Below are 26,700 nucleotides of genomic sequence, written 5' to 3' on the forward strand. Positions count from 1 at the left end.
GAGCAAAATTGTGAAAACCTTAATCTTTATTCACCATCTCAAACTAATCTCATGGTGATTGAACCACAAGAGAAACTTAAATCTCTAGTAATTTGAAAAATATGATGCAGCGTTGTCTTAAATATATACATATTTTCATGTACACTATACAGCGATAGTGAAAATCGATAAATATTAGAGATGTTCGTTCGATTGAGCATATAAAATTTACAAGTGGGTCGAAAATAGACGTGTATAGAAAGTGCCCAATTAAAAAATGTCTCACGTTTATATTCAGCTCATGTTTGACCTGACAGTTTGGGAAATCAAAGTTTGATCATACAGTCGATCACACATCGGTGACTTTCACACACAATTATGTAGATTTTTTCGCAGTCAAATGCTATGATTTCTCGATCATACGTACGCACATTCAACGTATGTTCATATACAAATAAAAAACGTATTAGAAAATGGATTTGGCAAAAAAGAAAGCCTGAGGATGAAAATAAAATATAAATTAGTTTTTTTTTTTTAATATAATATGTAAGCAAAATTTTCACATTTGGCTAATGAGAACAGATTTTTTTATTTTCACATGAGAAAACTTTATTATAAAGAATATAATATATTAAATGGCAAAGCTAATTAATATAATTACAAATGTATGATATATTAAATAAACTGCAAAATACTCACAGTACCACAACAGTACATTTACCAATAAATTTTCTAATATTTAAAAATGAAACACTTATCAGATCACATCACCTGTCAACAAACAAAAATTACTGATTTTAGATCGAATACATTAAAAGCAATTAAAAATAAATATAAATTTGGAGGTAGTTTACGAATTGAACAAAACGATCACAACAGTTAAAACGGATATTGTAATAGTCCCATCATTAGTACATATATAGTTGTCTTTCACATGTGAAAAGTAAGTAAGTGTAAGTTAATCAGTATAATGACGACGAATTTAACAGTTTTGAATTTGGCACAACTGAACAATACATATATGCAAACATTGTGATCTACAGTAAGCTTTTACAAATAAACCATTTTTTTTTATTTAAGAAAATTGTTGGAATTTATTCGTATGAAGTGTTTATTTAAATATTTTACATAATACAAAATAGTAATGTTTTGTACGAGAAAAGAAAAGAAAAACAATACAATTTTCCATTGCGGTGACACATTAGTATGTTGGCTAGTTGTTGTGCATTCCTTGCTTATAAATGTAATTGGGTAAGCTTCATAATACGAATAAGCAAGTTATTTATTTCTTTATATAGGTGTTAGTACGAAAATGCTAAGAATAAATTAAAACAATTATTTTTCATTTCAAGTATTTGGAGATAACTCATATAAAAATTGTTGAACCAAATTGAAAATCAAAATTTCATGAAGGCGAACACAACACATTTCAAATGAAACATGATAGCACATTTTATATTTAATTTCGAATAATTATATTTACAACCCTCGTAACGACATTCAGCCATCAGTTAAAAAAAAATCTGGAACATACCAGCGTGGAAAACGTTGATCAATCACGACAATAACATTTCCACAATAGCAGAAATAAGTTTTCCAACAAGAAAAATAAAAGTTTGACTAAAGATCGATTAATGAAACTAATTAAATATAAAAACCATCACGTAGTTAAATTTACATTATTGTTAATTCAATGTGTGAATTTATTTTCACTTATAAAATCATACCCCCCCATGAGAGATTTACACGAAACATAAACAATACATTCATATAAATAACAGTAAAAAGAATTATCATATGTTACAACCGTAATATTTATAAATACATTCATATATGTCGGCATTTAAAATCAGCAAACCAAAAACTATAATAAAGAATGAGGCACATCCATATGCAACGTTTCATGCCAAGTACATAAATGCTTAAGAAATATAGCAAATTAATTGTTTACCATATCAACAGATCATATGAGTAATATACGTATGTACAACCTTTATGGGAAAAACATCTCTCAATAAATGGGACTTGTAGCCCCTCCCTCCTTACATAAAAGTGGATGTATTACACTATGACTATGAATTCACTGGATACTTAGGTGTTGACTCACTTCCCACTAAATTTTGTAGAATTATTTAATACGACTTAAAAGGCAATTTCAAGGACCTCACTGCTTCTTTTGTCGAAAGTTGCAGACCATTTAGGGCACACCAAAGAACTTAGATATACCGAGTATTTTTGTCAGCTTTCTTTTCAACACCAAGGCTGACATCACTAGCACCCCAATACTGTTTTCAGATTCACCAACAAATCACCCCACTTCTACTTATACTGACCGAATTCATTCAACATTATACACAGAGACACCTGAGAAGGATAAGGACTGAATGTATCAAAATTGTCCTTCACCATTGCATAAGATGAAAATTTCAAAATTCTTTTATATGTATTTAATTCGGATAAGGATAAAATTGTTATTGAGCACAAAAAACACTAAACAATTAATATAAAGTGACCTTTTCTTGATAATACTTCGTAAAGTTCCACTATAAATACAATTTCCAACAGACGACACACCAAATATGGAATGAATATACATATATATATATCTTTAATTTGATACATGATTTTACAAACCTGATACGTAATGAATTGATTCAAATAGATTTGAATAGATTGTTTTTCCATAACGTAATTAAAACATCTTCATTAAGAACTAAGCAAATATTAATCAGAAAGTATCCCATATGCTTAAAAAAAAGACAATAAAGCTAGTTTTAATACATATATTGATGAGTATTTATTTTATATTTGAAAAACGGTCATATTTGAGTTTTAAAATAAAATTTAAATGCATTAGTATGTGATACTTGGAATATTAATATTTTTTGTTACAATAACAAATGACAGTAACATATAGTAGCTTACATCCACAACAAAAACAGGAAATTATAGTAATTATATATTTATGTGTAAAAAGTAATAATTCTTGATAAAAATTTCAACCAACAAAATTGAGAGAATCTTAATTCAAATTTATGCAGTCATGTAACTTCATAAAATAGGTAAAATTGTACAAAACAACCAAACTGATACGACAAACCTATGTAACTAAAAATATATTTTAAAAACATGATTTTATATAACTCAACAATTATAAATTATGGTAGAAATAGGTTTTTGCAATCGTAACAAATGACTAAAAATACAACATCCAAAGTGGAATTTTATAAATTCGCCACGAAATAAACATTTAAAATTTAGTCAATGTTACAATAAATATGAAATGATATAATTATTTACATAGCCTATAGATTAAATGCATCAGTATGTTCTTAAAAAACAAAACAAAAAAATATTCGAATACTTTCATTATACTTTCACGGTCAACAACTGTCTGTGCTATGTAAAAATTAGGCGATGATAGCGTGCTATAAACAAAAAGACATATAACATTACTGAAAGCATTTCAATTACTCTAATATGATCTAGAATTTATGTGACTGTCAATAAGTATCGTTTTACAGAAAATGTTACCATTTTGAATATCCAATCAGCAAAACCCACACAACTGACCGACAGTAACAAAATGTGCAATTAGTTTTTTTAATGGATACATTTTACATATGGAGTAAAGATAAAGCTGAATATTAAATAATTAGTAAGAATTCAAATTGTTAAAATATGTCGTGTCAGTTAAAAAATATATAAAAAATAAATAGCACTAAACTGTCAGATTTCAAAACATTCCATCCAGTATCATATGTAGTACAATAATTTAGTTGTAAAATCGTTTCAACCCTAAAATGAGACTAATCGTTCATTAATATATATATATATATATATATATATAAATATAAAATGCATCATATAACACCAACATGATTGTAGAAGTATATGCTAGCGCATTGTACATAAAAACGTAGCTTCATTGAAACTGTTAAACATGTGTGCCAGGTTTCAAAATGAAATTATTATCATTAATAATAAAGACACCACAAAAATGATCACTTTGAATTTAATATCAACGATTTCCAGAAATCACTCAACAATACAATAAATCACATTTAGAAGATATATCCAAACATCAACAGTCTAGCAGAATTGGACCACGGCAGAAATGCAGTAATTTTTAAGCGTGAAATTAAAACCAATCTATATCTATACACGGTTTATTTAAATAATGACTTTTTAATCAGTTGCCCATGGTCTCAATATCACTTGTCAGCATCTTCGGTCACAGCCTTCCCTAGCGGTGACCATAGATGCGGGCTAAACTTTTGTTTCTCCTTGCTTTGGAACCTTCTGCGGAGTTATCGGTTCACCTCTTTGCTTTCTCAAGTAAACCTAAAGCAAATAAAAACAATTACATAAGCATATTCACAACACGAAGAAAATATTAAAATCGAAAATTAATTTACCTGCAACAGACGTATTTTAGACGGTGTTAGAAATTGCATGTACGGCTGCATTCTTGAGTCACCGGCAGCGAGAGTTAATTGCACCATGCAGAAGACAGCTGCTTTCCTTACAGAACTGTTGTCATGATCGGCCAACTGTGCATCAAAAAAAAATTATACATATGTACATATATAAAATGATATGCCAAAATGCATAGCAGCGAAAAATATAATCACGTACCGTAGAAACCCCAATCATTAGCGATGAAAGATGCTCATCAGTTATGCCATCTGGCTGAGCTCTCGCAAGCTCGGTAACAAATTTAAGAGCACACAAATTGTAAGGATATTCACGAGTACTGATAATGGGTTTCAACAAATTGACAGATTTGTCGAGTGGAAGAGCTCTGGCTAGAGGGGGCATTCCGGATTCTATCAGACGATTAACCTGCAATTAATTAATTAGCTTTAAGAAAACGAATCCAAAACTCAAATATGTACAGAAAAATTCTAAAACAATTCCTAACCTCTTTACTCATTTTACAATACTTGTCGATAAGCCTAAGTAGTATCAAATCGAGGAAATCCAGCCACACTGCTTCCATTTCTTGCCTTCTGCACAGCTGAACGAGAACTCTAACCGAAGCTAACAAACCACCTTCATCAGGACAATCGAGTTGCACCAACATAGCACGCATTATATTTCTGGAAAATACAATAATATTATTGAAACAAATCATGTCAAGAATAAACAAAAAGCAAATTTACAACATTTCACAATACCTGAAATTTTCTTGAGGTTTTCTGCAATCGCCATATTTCAGAACTTCATACATAGCCGTAAGTATTGATATCCTATAGGCCTCATCGTCTGTGTTACTCAGAGCAAAAAATTTATCTAAGACTTGCTGTTCTGTCAATCCGTCTAAAATACAAAATTAAATGACAAATATCACGCATTAGCAATTAAAAATATATGCCAAATTTAAACAAAAAAAATATATATATACCTTTAGTAATTATGAAACCATCTTTGTCAAATTTGTGCGTTTTTTCTCTTTCCCGAGAACCTCTTTCCCTTTCCTCGCTAGAACCATCCCTGTAATAATAAGAAAAATAAAATAAACGAAACATACGACACAAAAAGTCCAACTTTGAATTAAAGAAAACTACCTTTGATAATATAGATTCCCAGAATTTTGGGGAGTAGGTGATGAATTTTTAGTACTACCAGCTTCAGAACTATCAGCCGATAAAGGTTTATTATCACACATATCCAGACTAAACAAGGAAAACCAGGCAATGCATTATATCTAAAATTAGTTAGTAAAAAAAAAAGCGGGAAGAGAAAGTTAACAAAAAAAAAAAGGATACCTGTGATGGCCGTTGATGCCATTGACCGGTCGTTGAGAAACAGCCACGTCAGACATTTGGCTAATCCCTGAATCTTTAGACGCCGTATCACCAGTTACATCTGCTAGTCCTATAAAATATAAGTATTGCGAAATACAAAAAAGATGTATAAGGAATTGATAAATATCCAAATTAAAACAAAATTACCACGTGACTGTAAATGAGTATAGTTTTGGATTTCTGCCGTAGTTTTGCGTAAGTTTCTATATACTTCTTCTGCACAAGCGGTAGGAGAATTGCTTAGACCTCGGCCAGGACTATCACCTCTACCTAAAATTTGCATAATAACAAAAAAAAGTTATAATAAATATATAAAAACAATTGATATAAATTCGAAATTTGAATTTGAATTACTTGAATTCATCTGAGATTGGACAATGTCTGAAGCAACTTGTTGATATTCAGGGGAGAGTTCCGACAGCAACATAGTCATCTGAAATACACCCAACAACGATTGTTAATAATGTACGTACATATAAACAATAGACATCATTTCACTTTGAAAACATTACAAATATACCATAGGAGCGTCGCAATCAAAGAGTGCAGCTAGTGCTCTCTTAGCAGAATATCTTATGTCAGGGCTACGAGAATCTTGAGTCATGAGTACCAGTTTCTGAATGGCGCGTGGGCCTAATGGACCGGGTATTGTAGAACCACTAGGAGCGAGAGAGCGGCCAATAGTAGATAGATTTGTTAAGAAATTCAACATTGCTATTTTTGTTTTGGTGTTCGGTTTTTGTATGTTGTCAGCTAAAAGCCTGAAATAAAATCAAATTATCAAGCTGAAATCGAAAACATAATAATAAATCATCATCAATCTTTATACCTAAAAATACATTGCAGTTGAAGCTCATATGGAAATGAAGATTGGACTTGTTCTAAAGTTCTGTGTACTTTTGTCTGTACTGAACCCAAAAGATCTCCGCCTAGTTTGTTTAATAATCTAAAAAAAAAAAACAATAAGTACTGTTGTCAACTATTTTACAACTAAATATGTAAATATTTACATAACTAACTAAAGCCATTGTATGATAGTTGAAATAAAATTAAAAAATATTATTACCTAGTAATTAGCAGATAAAGCCAATCATGCAAATGATCAGCATGAGTGTTAATTAATTCTCCAACTACATCAAGAAACAATCCAAAAACTTTAGTGTGAGTGTCTACAAACATCCTGGTGAAAACATCGGTAATCTGGCTTAGTTCAGATTGTGTCAATTTATTTGAATTTAAAAAGTCGTTCTAAAAAGATAAAATCCATTATTAAACAATAAATATAACGCTAAAAAATTATATCCATTTTTTAATAAAATATAATTACTAAATATAGCAGTCCATCTTTTCGATCTGTCCACTGCGTAGACGCACACAAATCTATAATTTCACGAGCTGATGGCGGTGGATCTAAAGAAGAATCATGTCGGCCCAAACGACTTTGACTACCACTCCACGACATTGACTAAAAAAAAAAAAAATAGCATGATGTATAGAAAAATAAATTGAAAGAATAACGAAATCTGAATTAATATCAAATTTACATCATTATGTCTTCTGTAAGATTCAAAACTACGCTCGGAGCACACACTCGAAGCCTCAGAATCATTATCCATATCTCTACCGAGCCTTAAGCGAGCCATGTCCGAAGTGAGATCTCCCCCATTAGGATCATCTGGACTCTAAAAAACATATTAACAAAATCAATTAACATGCAACAGTGCTTTACGAATCACACAAAAAAACTTGTAAGCTTACTAGAGCGTTTTCAGCGTCTCGAGACTGTTGTAATAATCTTTGCGAAGAATATGGAATACTACGAGGCGGCGGTGGTGGACGTTCCGCAGAAAGCCTTCGTCCCATTGAAACGCTTGATCCAACTCCTTTACCAATATTCGTTTTGATATTATATCTATAAAACGGACGTATGAATTAGGGCATTAGATAATTACTTTAATTTATTGGATATAGTGCATCATATAAGATTTATCAATACCGAACGGGAGATGTTTCCCTAGATCCAGCCAAGGAGCGAGGAATTCCTGAAGAGCGGCGAGAAGTGCGACTAATAGACGAGGAGCCTGTCATTACATTTGTCGCAATGGGCGCCCTAGATATCGGAGAACTCGATCGAGATGATGCTTCACATACAAATAAATTATGTTTCAATTAATTTGATACAAAAATTTGTGTAAATAAAGAAATATATATATATAAAAAAATAAGACACTTACGTTGCGACTGAGATACTCTTGATCTTGATCGAACGTTATTTGTATTTGCTTCGGGACTACGAGGTGTTTGAGCACCAGAACCAAGAGTAGGAATTTTCTTTGCTCTCGCTGTTGAAATTAAAAATATACATTATTCAAACGCCACTAATCGTATTCTGATTTATCAAATTGTGTACAGCTGCCAATTTCGGCAAATTGCATCTAATTAACTTATGAGTTTAAAAAAGAAATAAATGAGCAGCAGTACATATGTCATGTACTGTATATATTGAATATTGATTTAATGCAAAAATAAACTAGATGTTTTAAGATAAAGTATAGATAAAATATATAAGATAAAAAATATATAGATAAAAAAGATAAGATAAAATAAACTAGATAATCAAAATATTAATAAAAAGTATTATTTATATTCTATTTATGTATGTATATAGCCTGATGACAATAAATGTGGGAATTGACTGGTGAAAGTCCAAGTCATCTATATATAATGTGAATCTACACAGTATTTGTTTTCAGACTATAGTACATTCACTATAAATTTACCTTGTTGAGCAGCTTCACCCTCTTATGTTCGCAATACAAAAACACGAATAATATTTAAGCTACACTTTACAAATTATATATATATATATAATACAACTAAATATGTAACATACTCGATTCATCGTGATCGGATTAACTGGGAAACAGATTATCCAGTACAATCCAAGATTTAAATAAGTTCAGAAAACCATCAAAATGAGTTATATACACAGATACAACCTCAATACACAGATATACAATCTACATACAGACATGTATGCAAATGATATTTATCATGTTCATGTGTATAATCGATTTTCCAGGATCTATCCAGATAAATCGAATGTGCCGCCATTTAAAGATTATACATGTAAACTAAAATTTATCAACAAAATGCATTAACTATGTATGTTTTGATTTAAAAATCATTTACAAATAATCTATAAAAAAAAAAAATTTTTTTTTTTTGATTCAACAAACTTCTGTGAATTCTTTAACATTTGTAACTTAGCACTAATATAATGTTAGCACAAACACATTATTATTTTACATGCATTTTCTAGTAAATTTACGATTAAAATTAAAATCAGTATTATGATAAAATATAAAACTATTATAATGAATGAAAAAAGTGATAATTACGAAGGCTTGCTGTGCCCAATGTAGGCTTGTGTCGGGTGATTTGTGAATAAGCTGCTCTTACTCTGGCTCTTTGAGCGGCTACTGTATCAATCGCAGACACGCTTCTACCACCCATAGCACTACCTAAGTTGCGATCTGACGTAACGATGCAAAAAATGTTATTATTAATTACAAATAAAGCAATGGAAAATAAAATAAATAAAAAAATATGTATGTCTATGATTCAATTCAATACTGGTAAACGTTAGGAAATTAATGGATATGAAGCAAAGTTGAGGGGGACACCTTTGCTGGGAAGAGGTATGTGGGTTCTTTCTTGTGACAATCTACGTCTTGGAGAGCCCTGAGCCCTACGTAAGGATCCAGTTCTGACCAAGCCGCTCGTCGATTCATAAGAAAGAAGATTTTCAGCTGAGGCTAAACAACGCCACAAATAATTATTTCAAGTCAAAAATTAAACAAGTACAAGTTTTTATTACCCATCCATAAGGAAAGCAAAAACAAAAATACATATACATATATTAAATTTTGTAACCATATCATAAATAGGCTTAGCATAATCATCGACAAATTGATGATTTATATTGGAATTGTAGTCCAAATTACAATTTAAGGATGAAAACTCTATCACGAACCTAAATTTTATTGATCAAAGTAATCTAGTTTTTGAACTCTTAGTCGTGAATACTGACCAGTGATACTAGCTGATGGACTTCTGGTGTTGGCTGAAGGTCGTCTATCTGTAAAATTAAATTTCAACAATAATACTTCGTTAATTTTCATAACATATACAAATTTAAAAAATAAAAAAATACCATGAACAGCTCTTGGTACGGCTGAAACATGCTGAGTTACAACTTGATGGAGAGAATCACTACTTCCATGCCTAGATGCTTCCCCACCTTTAGAATTTATATCCTTATCCACAGCTTGCTGAGCTTTGATATCCAAAGAGGCATATAATGAATCACCAGCAGCAGGAAAACTACGCTTAAATAACCAAAATGCTCTGGAAGACAATAGAAAAAAATAGAGTAATAATGTCGGTCAAAACAATTTACCAGAAGCAAAATTATTTTACATCAACTGCTTTTACCTTCGACAATTAATACGTGCCGTATTGTCTGCATCAGAACAACCTTTTTTAATGCCCTCTTTAATCACGTTCAATTGTTTTTCTAACGCAGGTGTACTCCAAGTTTCCAAAAGTAAACAAAGGATCTCACTAAAGCAAAAATTGCATTATGAATATTGAATAGTTTGTATTACCAATATTATGTATATGTACACTTCACAGGCACTCACCTCAACACTGAGTGAATTTCTTTGGCTTTCGATGTCGTCATATCTTGAATGATATATGGAATAAGTCTGGGTGCATGTACATATCGTACAATATATTTAATAGCAATTACTCCAGATGAAGATATAATCTGAAATTAACACAATAATTGTATTTCAGAAAAATAATTAATCGAAGAAAGACTTCAATAAGTGTAAAATAGTTCAGTCACCTTCGCCGAATTTTGTACTAGATTAATAAGCTCCGCTAATATATACGCTGAAAATTGGTCTAATTTATTTTTCAGTGTTTTAGCCATATATGCTATTGTAATACACGCCTCTCTAACAACCTAAAAGTATAATATAAATATTATAATTGCTAAATGTAGTCATTATTCTTAATGTATTATAATTTGGAATTAATAATACCTGACTTCTTAATTCTTTGATTACAACTAGAAAAGGGACTCCAAATTGTTTTAATTGAGCTGTAAATTCTGTTGGATATTGGGTATGAGCACAAGACACGAACAATGCTCTAATCTTTTTTAGCTGAAAATATAATTAGAAGAAAAAAAACATTGTGAAAATACATTTAAAACTAAAAGAATTCATTACAAAAAAAAAAAAAAAACTTTAATATTACCGCATCAATTCTCTTTTCCCAATCAGCATTACGGTCACCGATAACTGTGGTAGCTAATCTACAAATATCGTCCAAATCTCTAGGACTGTACAGGGCAACAGTAGGAACTGTAGAAAACTGTGCTTCAAAAACATCGGAAGTTACTGCTCCAGCTGCAGCATCAACTGAATTAACACATTAAAAATAAAAATTAAACTTCAGAAAAAAGAAATATAATTCTCATCATAAAAATAAAATTTAAAAATGAGAATTCTTCAACGAAATCAGAAATAATAAAAATATGGTAAAAGCATCGGATTAAAATAAAAGGAAGAATTTTTTGCAATCATGCAACATATCAATGATGATGTTTGATTAACTGACATTTCAAACAAATGTATTTCATTATTCAAATGATATACAATTGCAGGGTAACAACATGCATATATAAAATTTTGAACATTGCAGACCAGGTTATTTATATCTATGCACATATTAAGTAAATTTATAAATTTTCAAGAAGAAGACAGACCACTCCCAAGTCTGGGCGGAGGAGCGGGCTTCCTGGTACTGCCGCCTGAAGAGGCGCTGTATACGGAGGTCATGGACTGGTAACCACTACTTGCAGTACTTAAGGCAGTAGTCGCACGTCGGCTAATTTCCATTCCTAGCAATGATGATGAATGAAATAGTTAGTCAGGTTAAGATGTGATAGTCAGCCACACAATAGTCACAAATGCAACAGGCAATAGACGAATATATGTGACACAGAACAAAAGTGAAAACAAGACTGCACACAATTAAAAAGAACGAATAAGATAATTTATAAAAATTAGAATTCAGCAATAGAAAGATTCATTTGCAATTCTGATGGCTCCACATAGAAACTTTTAGGTCGTATTTTAATTATAATTAATATAAGCAAATGTAAGTATGTATATGTAAATATTATAAAAGGATTTTAGTTTTTTTTTTTAAAGCCATTTAGCAATCTCCAATTAGCAAATTTAAACATACATGCATATAAACAGGCTCAAGAATGTGCGAGTGATTCAAGTCATTTGATTTGAAATTATATTGATTATGTTAATATTTATTTATGAGTCATAGTAATTCGTAGATTATCATAACAAAGTAAGCACACATACCTCCGGCGTTAGAATTACTATTGGCAGATTCAACCGGTCTCTTGGCAGAAGTTGGTATACTGAAAGTTCTTTTTACAGGCTTTGCAGGTTTCGAAGATGTCAAAATATTATCTAATTCATCATTACTATTTGCAGCACCTGAACGAGATAAAATAAATTCATGAAACAGTTTCAACAATTAAAAATAATAAAACAACAACATAAAAATCAAATCTCACTTGGTGTACTAGCTGTGGGTAACAACAATCCGGCCGCTCTAGCTTCGTCGAATTTATTCTCTAAAGCGTTAAGTTTGTTTGGGGGGATATCAATTTTCCGAAGATCCATTCTCAATTTCTCGCCTACGTCAAATTAAACAACCATTCAAATATCATTTACAAAATATAACAAAAAAATGAATAAATAGTAATAGATCAAGAGATTACAACTCACCAACATGTTTATACATTTCTACGAGAGTTGACGAAGCCATATCTCTAACAGCAGCATTGGGATCTCCAAGCAACTCCACCACTAAAGGTGTTACAGCTTTCAACTGCAAATCCTGACTTTTTTGCCTAGTGAAAATTTAATTAGACAATTAATTACACAACACAGAATAACATACCACTCAATTACTAAAATGAATACTAAAACTTACTCATTCAATGCACATAGAAGACAACGTAATGCTTCTTCTTTCATGTTCGCATTTTTATGCCGAAAAGCAGTACCGAGTCGAGCAACCAGAGTAGACGCTGATAAAGAACCACTGGACCAAATAGCCAATAAAGCCGTACGGGCAGCGATTCTCACACCTTCTTTAGAATCACCCAATCTATATATATATATATAAAAAAAAAACAAAAGAATATGAAATATATCATAAACACATAAAAATATACATTAAACGTTGGGATACATACCTGTCGATGACATGGGGTAGCACTGTGGGTGTGTAAGCACTAAAATCAGCACCTATTCTATTAATAAGAGCGGTCAGCACCTCGAGACCATTTTGCGATACCTATAACAACAATATTAAAATGATAAAATATTTGATTTGATTTCAAATACACAATATTTAAATCGATTTATTAGTTCATAGATCGGAAATAAAAAAGTTCTCAATGTTAAACAATGGACATGAGGTCTTCACGGTCAATTTAATCCAATGCCGATATTCAACGGCACACCCAAACCTTTGTCTTAAAAAAGTTTGCACACACACACACAAAAATATAATAAATAAAAAAAAATAAACTAACAAAAATATAAAAAAAAAATTGTAATAAAATTATATTAAAATCACACAAATGCTCAGTATTAATCATGTATAGATTGCAGCACTACTAAGAAATAATTTAAAATAAATTAATTCCGAAACAATACCATATATTCATAATATTCTGGCGGGATTTCGATTTCACCATCGTCCAATACATCTTCATTTAAAATGATATCCATTGCAGAATGTAACGTAATGACAAATGTACCCGAATGAGAGATGTTATTTTGAATAACAACCGATTGATACTGAGGAAACGAACTAAGCGCAACAGACTTATACGTAAATGGGCGAGGCAGATTGAGCTAACCTATATATTTAATCAAATGGGAAAACAATAGGTAGTTAGGTGTATTTAAAACTATGAGACAACATCAATCTACATAAAGGCGTCCACTAAAAACCCTAATATAATATTATAATGCGTAAAAATTAAAAATTATAAGTCATCTTTGGGTTTAGCAAACGTCAGAACAAATTAGATTTCACATAATATACTCAAAGTAAACCTTTTATCTTTGTAATGTAAACAAAGTAATGTATGTAATATAAAAATTAAAACTTTAATATATTATACTATCAGTTCACGCTCGCTGGATACATATGAGAGAAATTAATTTCCGAAATGGCTAACACTGAGCTCAGTACACACAAAACCAATACTGTTAACATGAAGGAAGCATGAAATAACAAAAACACGTAACATGTGTACAGCATGTATACTTACAATTATTCATTGCAAGCATCTTATTTCGAATATGCAAATGATTTATTGATGTTTTTAATTGCCCAATTAATGTGTTGACGATATGCTTTGTAGCAAAGTGATCAATGACTTTGTTTGTTTGGGCTCAGTCATTAGCAACGCCAGTGGTTTTGAACCAAAATTGAGATGGCAAAATGAGCAATACCATAGCTGGATAAGATTTGGAAACACAATGGAAATTCATGCTTTTCACTCTGCTGTGCGTGGAAATGGTTTTGCTTAATGGAACTAATCCACTTAAGAAGTATATTGATGCAGACGATTGCGCAAAAAATCTTGTTGTGGATGGTTCCATTAGACAAAACTACATTTGTTTAACCCTTTGAGTGCTGACGTCTTTTCTGTTGAAAGCCTGTCACGCTGAAAATTTCGCCAACATTTCCAACTAGAATTATTTACAAATCCAATAGAAGGCAGGTATAAAAATTTTAGCTAATCCAAACAAACCCTAGATAATTACCGCCGAGGATTTCGGGTTTTGTAAAGGAGACTCTCTAATATATCTTGCAACAATATTAAATAAACAAAAGAAGTCTATTAATTAATTGATCGATCTTCTTCATTGTCGTTAAAATGTAATGCTCACAATCTAAATGCCAAGCCACAATCTGAAATAATCAGCAGTTAGGGATTTCCATCGAGAAATTCTGCTATGGTTATTAATTCAGAAATTCCAGTGTAAACCAGTCTTTATAAACATTGACACGGATTACACGACCCATGTTCAATGCATTTTTTTTTTTCAATGCTACCTGGAAAGGCTTAGCGGGTAGTATTCTTGTTTATTTTTTACATACTCAAAAAATAACGCCTATCGACGTATTTCAGGCCCATGGAATTGTTGGCAAAGCGCCGATCGGCGTTGGTCAGCATTCAAAGGGTTAAAAACAAACACGATCCTTAATAAGGAAGCTTACTTAAGGTTTGATTTTTAAAAATGAAAGGTAAATTACATAATCGAAAGACTATACTTTCGATCGAAAGAGAAAGTCCGACTACATCGAGAAGTACAGTAGTCAGATACGCACCATCATACTTGCGGGAAGCATCTTGGAGCGTGTTGCAACTTGAACGGTGACACTCGCAGCTTCAGTATGCACACGGCTTTAGAACACTTTCTGGCCTAGGTAGGGAGAGATGCACTTTGCATTAAATAGTCAAATCGAACCGAGGCGTTTTTCACACTCGAAAGGGCTGTCTGGGTTTGAGCAGCGAGCACGAGCACAACAGCTAATTTTACGCATTATGAATACGCAGTAAGCTTGAGCACCGTGGCGACCGGCGAAAACCACCATCTCGAAAAAAGTATTAGACAAAGCGAAGTGGGTCGGCGTCTGCAAGCAACGTGAGTTAATAAAGGACTCGATCATTGAAGGGTATCCCAAAAAGCAAGATTGAAAGTGGGCGGACTGCCCAACCGACCCACCGCCCACTCGAACCGCCTTGTTGACGATGGTGTGCCCTTATGTGGGGCCTAAACAGGAGCAAAAGGACACAATGTGTAATCTCAAACTGTATGCAACCCGAGACCTCACCTGCCGGACTCGGACCAGAGAAGACCGTGGCCTTGTCGACCTTTGAGGACAAACACGACGCGATAGACTCGATACGAATACACACGCCCACATATTAGCTTCTATCAACCGCTAGAATTTCGCTATTCTAGAATGTGTGCATGTAGAGCGAGTGTGTACGTACATACGTGCAATGGTTGCCTACTGCGCGAATTTGCTAAAAAAAATCGAGACGAAAACGAAAGCGAAATTATTATCTCTCGCGAGGCTGGGTGACGTCGAGCGGATTGTCGCGATGGTCGAATTTCGCAAGGCGGCCGCCGATGACGATCCTTATACAGGCTGCAGTTTTTCCTTATAAGGGGCCAAGCGAAAAGAGGCCCTACGACGCGGGCGCGAACAACACGTTCGTCGATACGTATGTAGTATGTACGTAGTAGAAATGGTTCGATCATCGCGTCTACTATTTCAGAACTTTTGAACTAATTTTCGAAAGTTTGGATTTTTGAACACGCAAACTCAATTCACTTTCGATGTTCGCTTGGAAACTAGAGCCTGAAACAATCGTTAAACAGTAAATAGTATGTTCGAGCATGTTCTAGATAGCATCAGCAATGGAAAATCGGCGGATTTGGAGCCGCATCGGTAGGGTTTATTACGTGCATTATTTGCGCAGGGCGTCTTTTCAGCTTTTCCCTAGGGGGGGGGGGGGTAAAATTTTTGACCGGTAAGGAATGGTGTCGCGACAAATCACTCACCTTTCACTCAACGACGATACGCGCACGACATTTCACTCACGCGACAACTCGCTCGCGGACGTTACACTCACAAACAAATCACTCACGCGATTACATACATTTTCCACGCAGCGAACGCGTAATACATTTTTATGCGCAGCGAACAATTCACAATTAACTATAATTATTATTTGATTGTCATGTGTAAAGAAAAATTTAAACATGACGAAATCAATTTTTATGTAAAAATAACTAATTAAATCCATTAAGTTTTCATAATTACTTGCTCTGCAGTCTGGCACATGATACACAAAATTTAACAAACGTTTGAATAAAGCAGACAAACCTTAAGAAAATCTTTTAATACATACCTTTTAAACGTAGTGTGTTGTTTCGTCAAGATACGTTTAATTGAGTTTTGGAATAATTCTTGTGTAAAAAACGTTTTTTTTTACGTTATTTTAATAATTCCGTGAGCGTAATGTCACGTGAGTGATTTGTCTCGTGAGCGAGTTGTCGCGAGTGAAATGTCGTGCGGTACCGTCGTTGAGTGAAAGGTCTGTGAGTGATTTGTCGCGGAACCGTAAGGAATGACTGCACATCTATGGATTGGTGCACAGATATTGTATGTTCATTTTTGAATTTGTATCGAATTTTAAGTTCGTAGATACTGAAATAATTCAGGTTTTTCCTTTAATACCACATAAATAACCTTGAAAGGAGAAACCTGAATTATTCTAGCATCTACAAACTTAAAATTCGATACAAATTCAAAAATGAACATACAATATCTGTGCACCAAGCCATCGAATTATCTATGTATCCATTTTAGTCAAATTTAAATATTTTGTTACGTGATTCATTTGCAGCTCTCGTGTTGGTCAACATTAAATACGAAATTCATTCGATAATTGAAAACTTATGGTGCCCAACATATTGTGAAGACATGATCGAACCTGGGTTGTTTCACTCGCTTCACCCCCATACCATCAACTAAACTCAACAATAATGATCTATTAGTGAACTAAAAATTAATATGAGAAAGTATAAAAGCTTGTAATATTAAGGTTATATGAGATGAGAGTAAATGAGTGTGAAAAAAGTAACTTGTTTAAATGAGTTGTGAAGGGGCGATAGAAAGCCGCTTTTGGGTAGCTAGTTGTCATCGCTTCCATCTGACACGAGATTCCGATGTAATTTTTAATGAGTTCGTTAATTACATTAGCCTACTTCAATGTTAGCTAACACTCTTATGTCGGTAAAATATCAATCTAAATAGTCGAAGTATTAGTTCAAAATCAGATCACAATTTTTTGACGGGCAGGAATATCACTGAACTAATAGTGAAGCTAATACGAAGCTTGTAATAAAAAATAGGTACATGTTTAGTAGTGCGGCTCCCGCTTCAAGCTCAAAAACCAATTATTACGATGCAGACACACAGAGGCGCGCGGCACGTATTTTTCAAAGATAGTTCTGCACATGTAAAAAACGCTACCACGCATAATCTATGCTATGGCACCCAGGATTAAATCCTAGTATTGCTATAGGTTTGACAGTAGGGGTTCCAAAAAACCGCCCGAAATAAAAAGCCGGTTTTCGTTTTTTTTTTTACAAATAAAAAGCCGGTTGGCCGGCTTTCACCGGTTTTAGAAAAATACGATTTTTTTTAAGTTTAAAATTTTTATATCGAAAAAAAAAATGTAAATATGTAATATGCATAATATATATCTATATTATGCAAAAAAAAAGTTTTTCATAAATTAAATTAAGTTATAAACATTATGAACTTTCATAAGATCATTACTTTATATTATTATTACAAATAATACAATTTGTATTATATTTACATATATCACAGTCGTAAAATGGCAGATCCTCAATACGCACATACATATAATTAAATGATTTAAATAAGCTACTATCAAGAATATATTATTTAAAAAATAATATGTAACCTCGCAGAAAAACTATAATTGTGGAATCGTGAACTTAATATTAAGAACTGCTGAGATTCAAAGATATATTATAGATAAATAGATTTCAAAGTTGTTTTTACGCATCTGTTTTAGCTTAAAAAATCCAAAAGCAACCGTTGCAAATTTCGGAAACAAATTCATTTGAAACGGCAAATTCCATTTGATCACGAACATTTTAAGTCCATAATAAAAGTAGGTATGTGGCCTCAATATTTAAAGGGCAATTCCTTCGAAGAAAAATCAATTATATTTCGGAAATTCCTATGCATTTTGCCATAAATCATACTACTTTTTTTGATGTTTTCAAGTAAAGGGATTTGCGATAGTGTGGGATTTGCGATAGATAAGGATGCTTTCTATACCTGAAGTTGGGTAGGTCATTGAAACTACATACTTTCAATAATATTTTATTGGTTTATGACCTGGTCCATTACTAAATCTCAAAGAAACCGCTCAAGAAAGAAAGTAATGTAGCTTTTTTTTTGTTCAAAGAAATATACGCCTATTACCTAAGAGCGTTTATACACATTTATTTCGATCTTTCATAGAAATTTAAAATTCATAATTGTTAATTTTGAGGAAAAAACATTAATTAAAGAAAACCTTAAAAAGCCGGTTGATCGAGTCAAAAAGCCGGTTTTCGGTTTTTTGAAAAATGGTCAAAAAGCTGGCTTTTCGTTTTCGGTTTAAACCGGCTTGGAAGCCCTAGTTTGACAGTAATTCCCATATTTGAAGAAATGCAGAGACCAAGAGCGTGCACGTGCCGTTCGATTCAGTGTTTTCGACCTTACGCTTTTCTGTGACATCAAGTTTTGCACTCGCATTAAACGTCATGTTCCGACGCGTTATTAAAAGGGCGTAGTGACGTATAATTTTCAATTTATTCCTACATTTAAACGGAAACGAAGAAATGGCATAAAGAATAGTCTGGAAAGGGCCGCGTCCACTCAACTTCATTCGCTTGATAAATTCGGCTAAATATGAGTCCATTAAGTCCCGGTTCATTCCTCGTCTCCGCGTATTCCCCATAACCAGTGGAAAGCGATATGCGACTCCAGGTCGATCGTTCCCTATCAAGAGTTTGCCAATTTATCTGATTTCATTATCGAAACGGTTCCACCAAAATTGGCCGCCTAATCTGTTTCTTTCAAATTTGAGTTTATAACTACGCGAATTTGTTGATATATAAATATGCTAGCCACTCAGTAAAATGTATGTATTTCTTAAAATATTAGTATTATGGAATTTGTCCATAAATGTCTCTGTGACACTGTATAAATATAATTGTTTATCGATGTTTGTAATTGGCCAGGAAAAAGCATTGGGTTTACCTATTGGGCCTCTCTGGTATATATGTTACAGTGAAAGCATATTTCAAGTGAAAATATATTTTCACCAATTCAAGCAGTGAAAATGTATCAAACAATGAATTTACAACGTTTAACTCTATAAATTTAACACTAACAACCCAATTTTAAATGAATAGGGCCAACCCTTACTTAGCCTAACCTATCCTAACCCTTAAATACCAACAAAAAAAACCCCAACAATCTAATCTTAAATGAATAAAACCAACCCTGAAAATCTAACTGGTTATGATTTCACTGAAACGTCAGTGAAAATATATTTTCACTTGAAATATAATTTGACTATGACATATATACATACATACATACATATATCCGTAAAAATAAAAATAAAATTTGACAGAACCCAACATTCGTTCTATCTTTTGGGTTTTTTCGAGATTCGTGGATGCCATTATTAAGAAATAAGCAAAATATGTATGTACGAACGTAACGATATGTTAAGTCGAAACGTGATGTCGCAGCGAAGCAATATAATTGGTTTTGGAGCGTGAAAAACAAGCCGCACTACTAAACAAGTAACGAATAAATGATAGTGAAAAAGGTAACTTTTACCAGTGTTTGAGTTGTGAAGGCGCGGTAGAAAGCCGCGTTTGGACAGCTATCTGTCATCGCTTCGATCTGACACACGATTCCGATGTAATTTTTTTTAACGAACTCTAGCTTCATGTCGGAGGCTTTAGCTTACTTCAATGTTAGCTAACCCCCGTATGTCGGTAAAATATCAAAGTGATCCAAAGAGTGGAAGTGGTTCAAAATCAGATTTCGAATTTCACAAAACTAACAAAGTGAAGCTAGTAAAAAACGTGCAATAAAAATGTTACGTATTCAAGTTCTATAAAAATGGCGGCGCAAAATTTCATTGCTTTAATTTATTTAATTAAATTCAAAGAAGGGATGAGATTTAGTTTAAATTAACTAAAAAAAAAATTCCCCTTTCATTACATTTTAAATATTTAAAAATATTTGCACGCAGATCCTATTGTATGATTTTTTGTTGAAAATCATTAACAAACAGGGTGGGGGGGAGGCGACCAATATATATTTGCTTACGTGTAGCCAAATTTCTAATGGAGAAACACTAAATTTCACGTAATTTTTATTGAAATATATTTTTAAAAAGCGTTACGAAAATTGCTCATAAACTATCTAAATTGACTTTAAATTCAAAATAGGTTTTTATTACGAAATTTTGGCACCAACAATAAAAAAAAATTAGGCTTAACAAAAAGTGCTACTTCAACAGAAGCAATCAAACATTCTCCACAGAAAAAAAAGCCTATCCAAAATGAGCTTAACGAGCGCAAAAAAGAGAATCTGCAACTTTTGAGCAAATCAAAAACAAAATACATAGATTATATTATTGCCATAGGAAATGAGTAATATGTGTAATAAACAGCAATGACCCAATTATTATATCCTTAAAGGCAGCAGTTACAGCAAAATATAATATGCAGGAAAAATAAATCTTTATAAAACATCTACATATGTGAACGCGTTCCGACAAATGTCATTAATTGGTCCAACTTGCAATTATTAATCCAATTAAATAGCGCAGCCTCAAACGAATCTGCTCGTCCTCGGTGCACGCTCCATCACAATCGAGAAATTTCTAACAAAATGGCGACAATCGCATTTAATATTCATGTGGTTTAATTTGTCGCGATTGCTATTCGTACAATCAATCTCTCTTCTTTCCGTTCGTCAATTTACAGTTATGGCGCGATAAACAATTAAATTAAAGGTCAGTCGTTTACAGAATCCAGAGGTCGCGCATCTTTAATTTGTTTAATCATATGTACTTTCCAAATCGTTACTATAAGCACGTGTGCACTGTCAATATATTAGTGTATATTCGTGACAAGGAACATTTAAAATTAGACAAGTGAAATTAAAGGCTGAGCTATATAAGGTATCCCAACTGTACTCGTTCATTCGTAACCACACACTTATGTACATTACTATTTTTAGCAGCAGATATGTATGTAGTATGTGTAACAGATGATTCACTAAATATATTCGACTAGTCCTGCAAGAAGGATTTAACCCACGTGAGTAATATTTAAAACGGGGGAAACTGCATACGTGAATCTTTTTTTTATGTATAAGAGAACTTTTGAAATTTAATAATACTATACAGAACTATGTCTACATATATACATATAAAGTGGTAGGAACTCTTTTTACATACCTCTGTTACGTTTTTTTAAATGAATTTCATTGTGTAAAAATCCATCAAAAAATATCTGCTACATTTTCACTAGTGATTTATTCACACATGAGATTTTCAATGCCTAAATTTAACAACTAACAACATATTTGAGTACGAAAAATAAGAAATTAACCAAGATTTGTAGTTGCAGCAGTTTTTTTTTCCAAAAATTTTCATATAATGGAATGTTTAAAAAGAAAAACATCACCATTCAGTAATTCCTCCATAAATTCTAAGATAAAAATAGTTCGATCAAGAATTAACAGCTTCAATAAACTGTCATAATCAATGATTGGGACGATACTTTTCACACAAAAATGGTTCACTATTGTCAACCATGCTTTTTTGCTCTCTTGCTTTACACAGTAATGGAGGGGTCTATTGTTATTTTAAGAGGACCAAACCAACGCCTAAGTCTAGTCATAATATAAAAACAAAATAATTGATAAACATCCAAACAAACAACAAAATCTAAAAGTAAACATTTACATCTGCATTAACATCCATTCAACAAAACTTAGCGACTCACTGGTGAGTCGCCTTGTATGCCAGCGTCTCACGGGCGAGTCGCGTCGATTTCTCTTCTGACATGTACAATATTTAACAATTAAAAATGGTTTTACAAGCACCATTTATGGACGAACTTTGGTTGCAAAAATAAAATAATTCTTTTAACATAAAAAATAGATCAGGTGTAATCAGTGCTCAATCTGAATCTGAAACGTCCATAAACTCTTGTGTATCATGACACATGTCACGCATATGCCTGCAAGGTCACACCAAACCTCTTGGAAACTCGAATTATGCGAGTCACATCATTATTTTTTTACAATGCTTTGTTTTCTATGCTTTTCATATCCAACTCTGTAATTTAAAAATTGCTAACATATAGGTAGAGGCCAAATATTTAGCGAGTGGCAGTTACTGGTTAAATACAGCATCCTATCAAAAAGATTGCAGTGATAAAGATAATTGTAGTTTTGCAACTCTTTGAAAACAAAAATTTAATAAGAAGCGATGAATTAAATTAAAAACCACATAAATCGAACAACAACCATGACGAATGATGCAACATAGCTTCAACGATTCTCTAGATATAATAAAAATAATTTTTAGATTGTTTCATTAACTTAATGTTTCGACATTCAGAGGAAGTCTTCCGGCATAGTAAGCATTATGAAACATGTCAGTAATACATGTGTTATGTACAAAAAAAAACCAACAATCAGGCAAAGCTTAGTCCATATACACACATAAACAACAACCAAACTATGTAGAACAAACGGCACATAATTAGAAAGAGCTCGTCAACTAACTAAAATAAACCACGGTCGATATTATTAACACTCGAGTGCGACAATCGTCGAGCATCCGACAAGACGACCAAATCATAAGCGGATTCGGAGCAATCAACAGCTACGTAGCAGAGGGTTTTATGTGTTGTGGGCATTACCTTAAAGTTGCCGCCGTTGACCCAGGGCAGCAGTCCGTCGACGAGCAGTCCCATGTCTTCGCAGGAAAGGTCGTTGTTGCTGTTGCCGAGGAAGGCGAGCAAATCCTCGCCGACCTGCTGGCGCGTTCGCACATCGGGGCGCGCCAACAGCACCACGAACCCGTCCAGGTTACTCGGACGAAGGTACGACATTGTGAATCTGCAAAATCAACCACACATAAGCACACACATTACTCAAAGAAGCTTCATCTTCGAACAACGGTCGAAGAACACAATCAAAACTGTTCAATTAGTGACATCATGTAACGACACTGAGAATTGGACGTAATCTGTCCCACACACGAACCATCTTTATGTATGTAAACCGAGTACACAAGTCGTCATTAAATGTATAATAATATTATACGACGTGATATAATACTATTATTCAAAAATTATCACTATCAACGACATCATAAATTATGAGGTTTTATCGGAAATATCAATCTTTTGATAACGCAATCCGTAACATAATATTATAGTTTTGTGCCCAAATATTCGAAATATCCAATTGAAAGATAAAAATTCATATTTGTATTGTTTATCAAAAGTAACTAATAGAAACTAATATGTATAAAGATTTCTTATATCAATCTCAATGACTAGATGACATTTAATAATAAAAAATGTCTATTTTGAAGTATATTTTAGTAGAATTTTATTCAATATGTGCATTATAAATAAAAAATATATATGTTATTTTGTAAACAAATCTTTTTCTATGAATTTTGATCGAAATTTTGAAGTTAAATTTAACTTTAACCACTTATATAACATCATAATCATTGATATACTTACAAAATTCAATGGGACGATTTGTACAGTTAAGTATCTATCACCGATAAAGATCTGATAAGTGATATAATCTTCGTGTAAAATTTCATCTCTCACGGAATCTTCTAACTGGGAGTTAAAATTCACCAAAACACAATAACTTCTTCTGCTCTGTTCCCACACCTTAACACTCTATTCGAGAATATATAAATACTTTTATATATTCGAATTTCTCATATGGAATTATATCGACGTCAATTAAAAGTTATTATTGACATGTCTTTGGAATGCAGATGCGGCGCAATCGACTGAAAATCAAAATCATTACACAAAAAATTATTAATCAATAATGAATAAGACACAAACTAAATCAAAAGGATGACTCATCGTCGCTTTGAATATAGTACACAAGGTCAATAGCCGGGTCGTGTTTACGGTGTCATAAAATAACAGGTTGATGATAGCTGTCAGTTTTTGGATAAATATTTGAACCTTGAAGAATCAAACAACGTATTTGTTCTACATTTCGTTCAGTGAAAGGAATGCGAATCTAATAATTTATTTTTTTGATTGCCGTATGCATTGTATTAACCAATCTGTCAATTATTATAAATGCGATGACACTGATTGGAAAACATTTCAACAATTAATACATACTAATCAGTATAAAAATTTTATATTTATAATCGGTTTGAAGTAATAATAAAATTTCGTATCAATACGTTTAATATAAATATAATAGTAGGCTCGATTTTAAAGCCTATTAATATCTATTTTTGGATTATCGGTGAGAATTTTTTTCAATATTCATCTTTGTGTAGTAAAGATTGATATATAAAAGCTAAGGACAAAAAGCATTTCCAATCAAAATTTAAACATTTTTAGCCATATTTTGAAATGTTTTAGAGGTTTATTCGGAACTTAACTCGAAACATGTAAATATTGCGCTTATTTTTTAATGTTAAAAATAAACAATGTACGTAGTTATTTGCACAAACTGAAGGTAAGCTTGTATAAAAAAAAAACACAGCAATATTAAATTTATAAACAGTACATATATTTAGAAAAAAGTTCATATTTTGAAAAAATTGATAATTCGGGATTATTATTCAAGATTATTATAAGAGGTGATAAAATCAATATTTCGTTGAAATGATACGGGAATGTAAACATAAACAATTATTTACGAAAAAAATTACTACTGAATTCGATCACCTTGACACACACACACATACACATATGTAAATATGTGACACTTGAATCAGCACGAGCGAATCTTTTGCGATTCAACTCGTACGATTGTGCAATTCGAAAATAAACGAAAACGACGATGTGGCGCATGACAGGGGGTATAAAAATCTGACAAGACTCCGAAGGGGGATGAAGGGGATGTAATAAACGGATTCGAGCGGACAATGGCAGATGTAAGAAACAGTGCGAGTGCGTGTGTGTGCGTGATTAGAAATGACATAAAGGGAGTGTGGGTGTGGGTGTGGGTGTGGATGTGGGTGCATGTTGTTAGGGGAGAAGTGAAGAGAAGAGAAGAGAAGAGGGGTAGCGGGGTGCGGTGGGGCGGGGCAGGGCGGGGCGTGGGCCACCCACCTGGTGCAGCTTCGAGTGGGCCGAGGGCGGGCGAGGGGCGGGGGGGGGGCCGCGGGCCGCAGGGGCGGAGGGGTGGCGAACGGAAAGGGGCGCAGCGGCGCTCCCAAGTCTAGACACGGCAGTGCCGGCTCCGGCGCAACCACACGCCTGCCAACTGCCAACTCTTAACGGCTGCTGGTGATCAGGGCGCGTTCCTGTTTGCCACGCTGCGCAATTTCGACGCATCCTCGCGCGGATTTCACTCTCGATTGGAGGTATTCGGAACAATTACATTCGGAACATTCGGAACAATCAGGTGGCAGTTTAGGGTGGCACATTTTGAGAAGCGCCAAATCAAAAATTGAAAATTTATCAAAAATAATTGTTATTCTAAATTGAAATTATGATATTGCGCTTATATAAGACCACCAATCTTCAACTAATTTAAGCAGGGCTGTCCTTCTCCAGACGGAGACCAATACGAACAGTATTTGAGCCTCAAAAAGGCTGAATAATACAATATTAAAAATAATGAATTTGAGGAAACTCTTTTTTTTTGTATAATTTAATTTGTATTGTTAGAGTCGTCGTGAAATATTATAAGCAAAATATTTTTTGTAAGAGGCAAAATTAATTAATCTCCCAATAAATAAATAAATAAAATAAAAAATGGTGATTCTCGTTTTTGGACCTTAGGTGTCTGAGATGGGTATGCAAGTGTTTGTGTTTTCATAGTGTTGTAAATAAAATCGATTTCACTTTTA

At 33.0% G+C, this 26,700-nt stretch overlaps 1 protein-coding gene across 4 annotated transcripts; it reads right to left on the reverse strand.

Moving 5' to 3' along the window:
• Positions 1 to 579: 579 nt before the first annotated feature.
• Positions 580 to 26,140, reverse strand: chb (CLIP-associating protein). Of its 4 annotated transcripts, none has more exons than XM_077429144.1 (35): positions 25,958 to 26,140; positions 24,380 to 24,663; positions 23,543 to 23,741; positions 13,153 to 13,253; positions 12,888 to 13,064; positions 12,680 to 12,804; positions 12,466 to 12,588; positions 12,248 to 12,385; positions 11,632 to 11,766; positions 11,121 to 11,284; positions 10,904 to 11,026; positions 10,705 to 10,824; positions 10,496 to 10,623; positions 10,287 to 10,415; positions 10,006 to 10,199; positions 9,883 to 9,930; positions 9,191 to 9,325; positions 8,024 to 8,131; positions 7,786 to 7,930; positions 7,548 to 7,701; positions 7,334 to 7,471; positions 7,117 to 7,254; positions 6,856 to 7,037; positions 6,619 to 6,735; positions 6,310 to 6,550; positions 6,144 to 6,222; positions 5,937 to 6,059; positions 5,751 to 5,853; positions 5,550 to 5,657; positions 5,387 to 5,475; positions 5,160 to 5,301; positions 4,904 to 5,081; positions 4,618 to 4,824; positions 4,398 to 4,532; positions 580 to 4,323 (listed from the first exon to the last, which is right to left on the reverse strand). In XM_077429144.1, exons 3-35 carry the CDS (start codon positions 23,732 to 23,734, stop codon positions 4,249 to 4,251), a joined length of 4,494 nt encoding a protein of 1,497 aa, XP_077285270.1. In that variant the 5' UTR covers positions 23,735 to 23,741; positions 24,380 to 24,663; positions 25,958 to 26,140; the 3' UTR covers positions 580 to 4,248. The 4 variants fall into 4 exon arrangements, with proteins under 4 accessions (XP_077285270.1, XP_077285269.1, XP_077285272.1 ...); XM_077429143.1 differs by having other exon boundaries at positions 5,751 to 5,859; XM_077429146.1 differs by lacking the exons at positions 5,550 to 5,657; positions 11,632 to 11,766 and having other exon boundaries at positions 3,977 to 4,323; positions 5,751 to 5,850; positions 25,958 to 26,116.
• Positions 26,141 to 26,700: the final 560 nt, after the last annotated feature.

The sequence above is a fragment of the Arctopsyche grandis genome, chromosome 4 (assembly GCF_051622035.1).
Source record: "Arctopsyche grandis isolate Sample6627 chromosome 4, ASM5162203v2, whole genome shotgun sequence".
In the NCBI taxonomy this organism is placed as follows: Eukaryota; Metazoa; Arthropoda; class Insecta; order Trichoptera; family Hydropsychidae; genus Arctopsyche; species Arctopsyche grandis.

Bases quoted from the DNA above. Each gene is read 5' to 3' on its own strand.
- chb (XM_077429143.1), bottom strand. From the start codon at position 23,734: ATGTCGTACCTTCGTCCGAGTAACCTGGACGGGTTCGTGGTGCTGTTG. The intron at 11,285-11,631 runs GTCTGTCTTCTT...GTGTTAATTCAG, and splicing joins TCCGCCCAGACTTGGGAGTG to TTGATGCTGCAGCTGGAGCA. The intron at 4,324-4,397 runs GTAAATTAATTT...TATTTGCTTTAG, and splicing joins CTAAAATACGTCTGTTGCAG to GTTTACTTGAGAAAGCAAAG.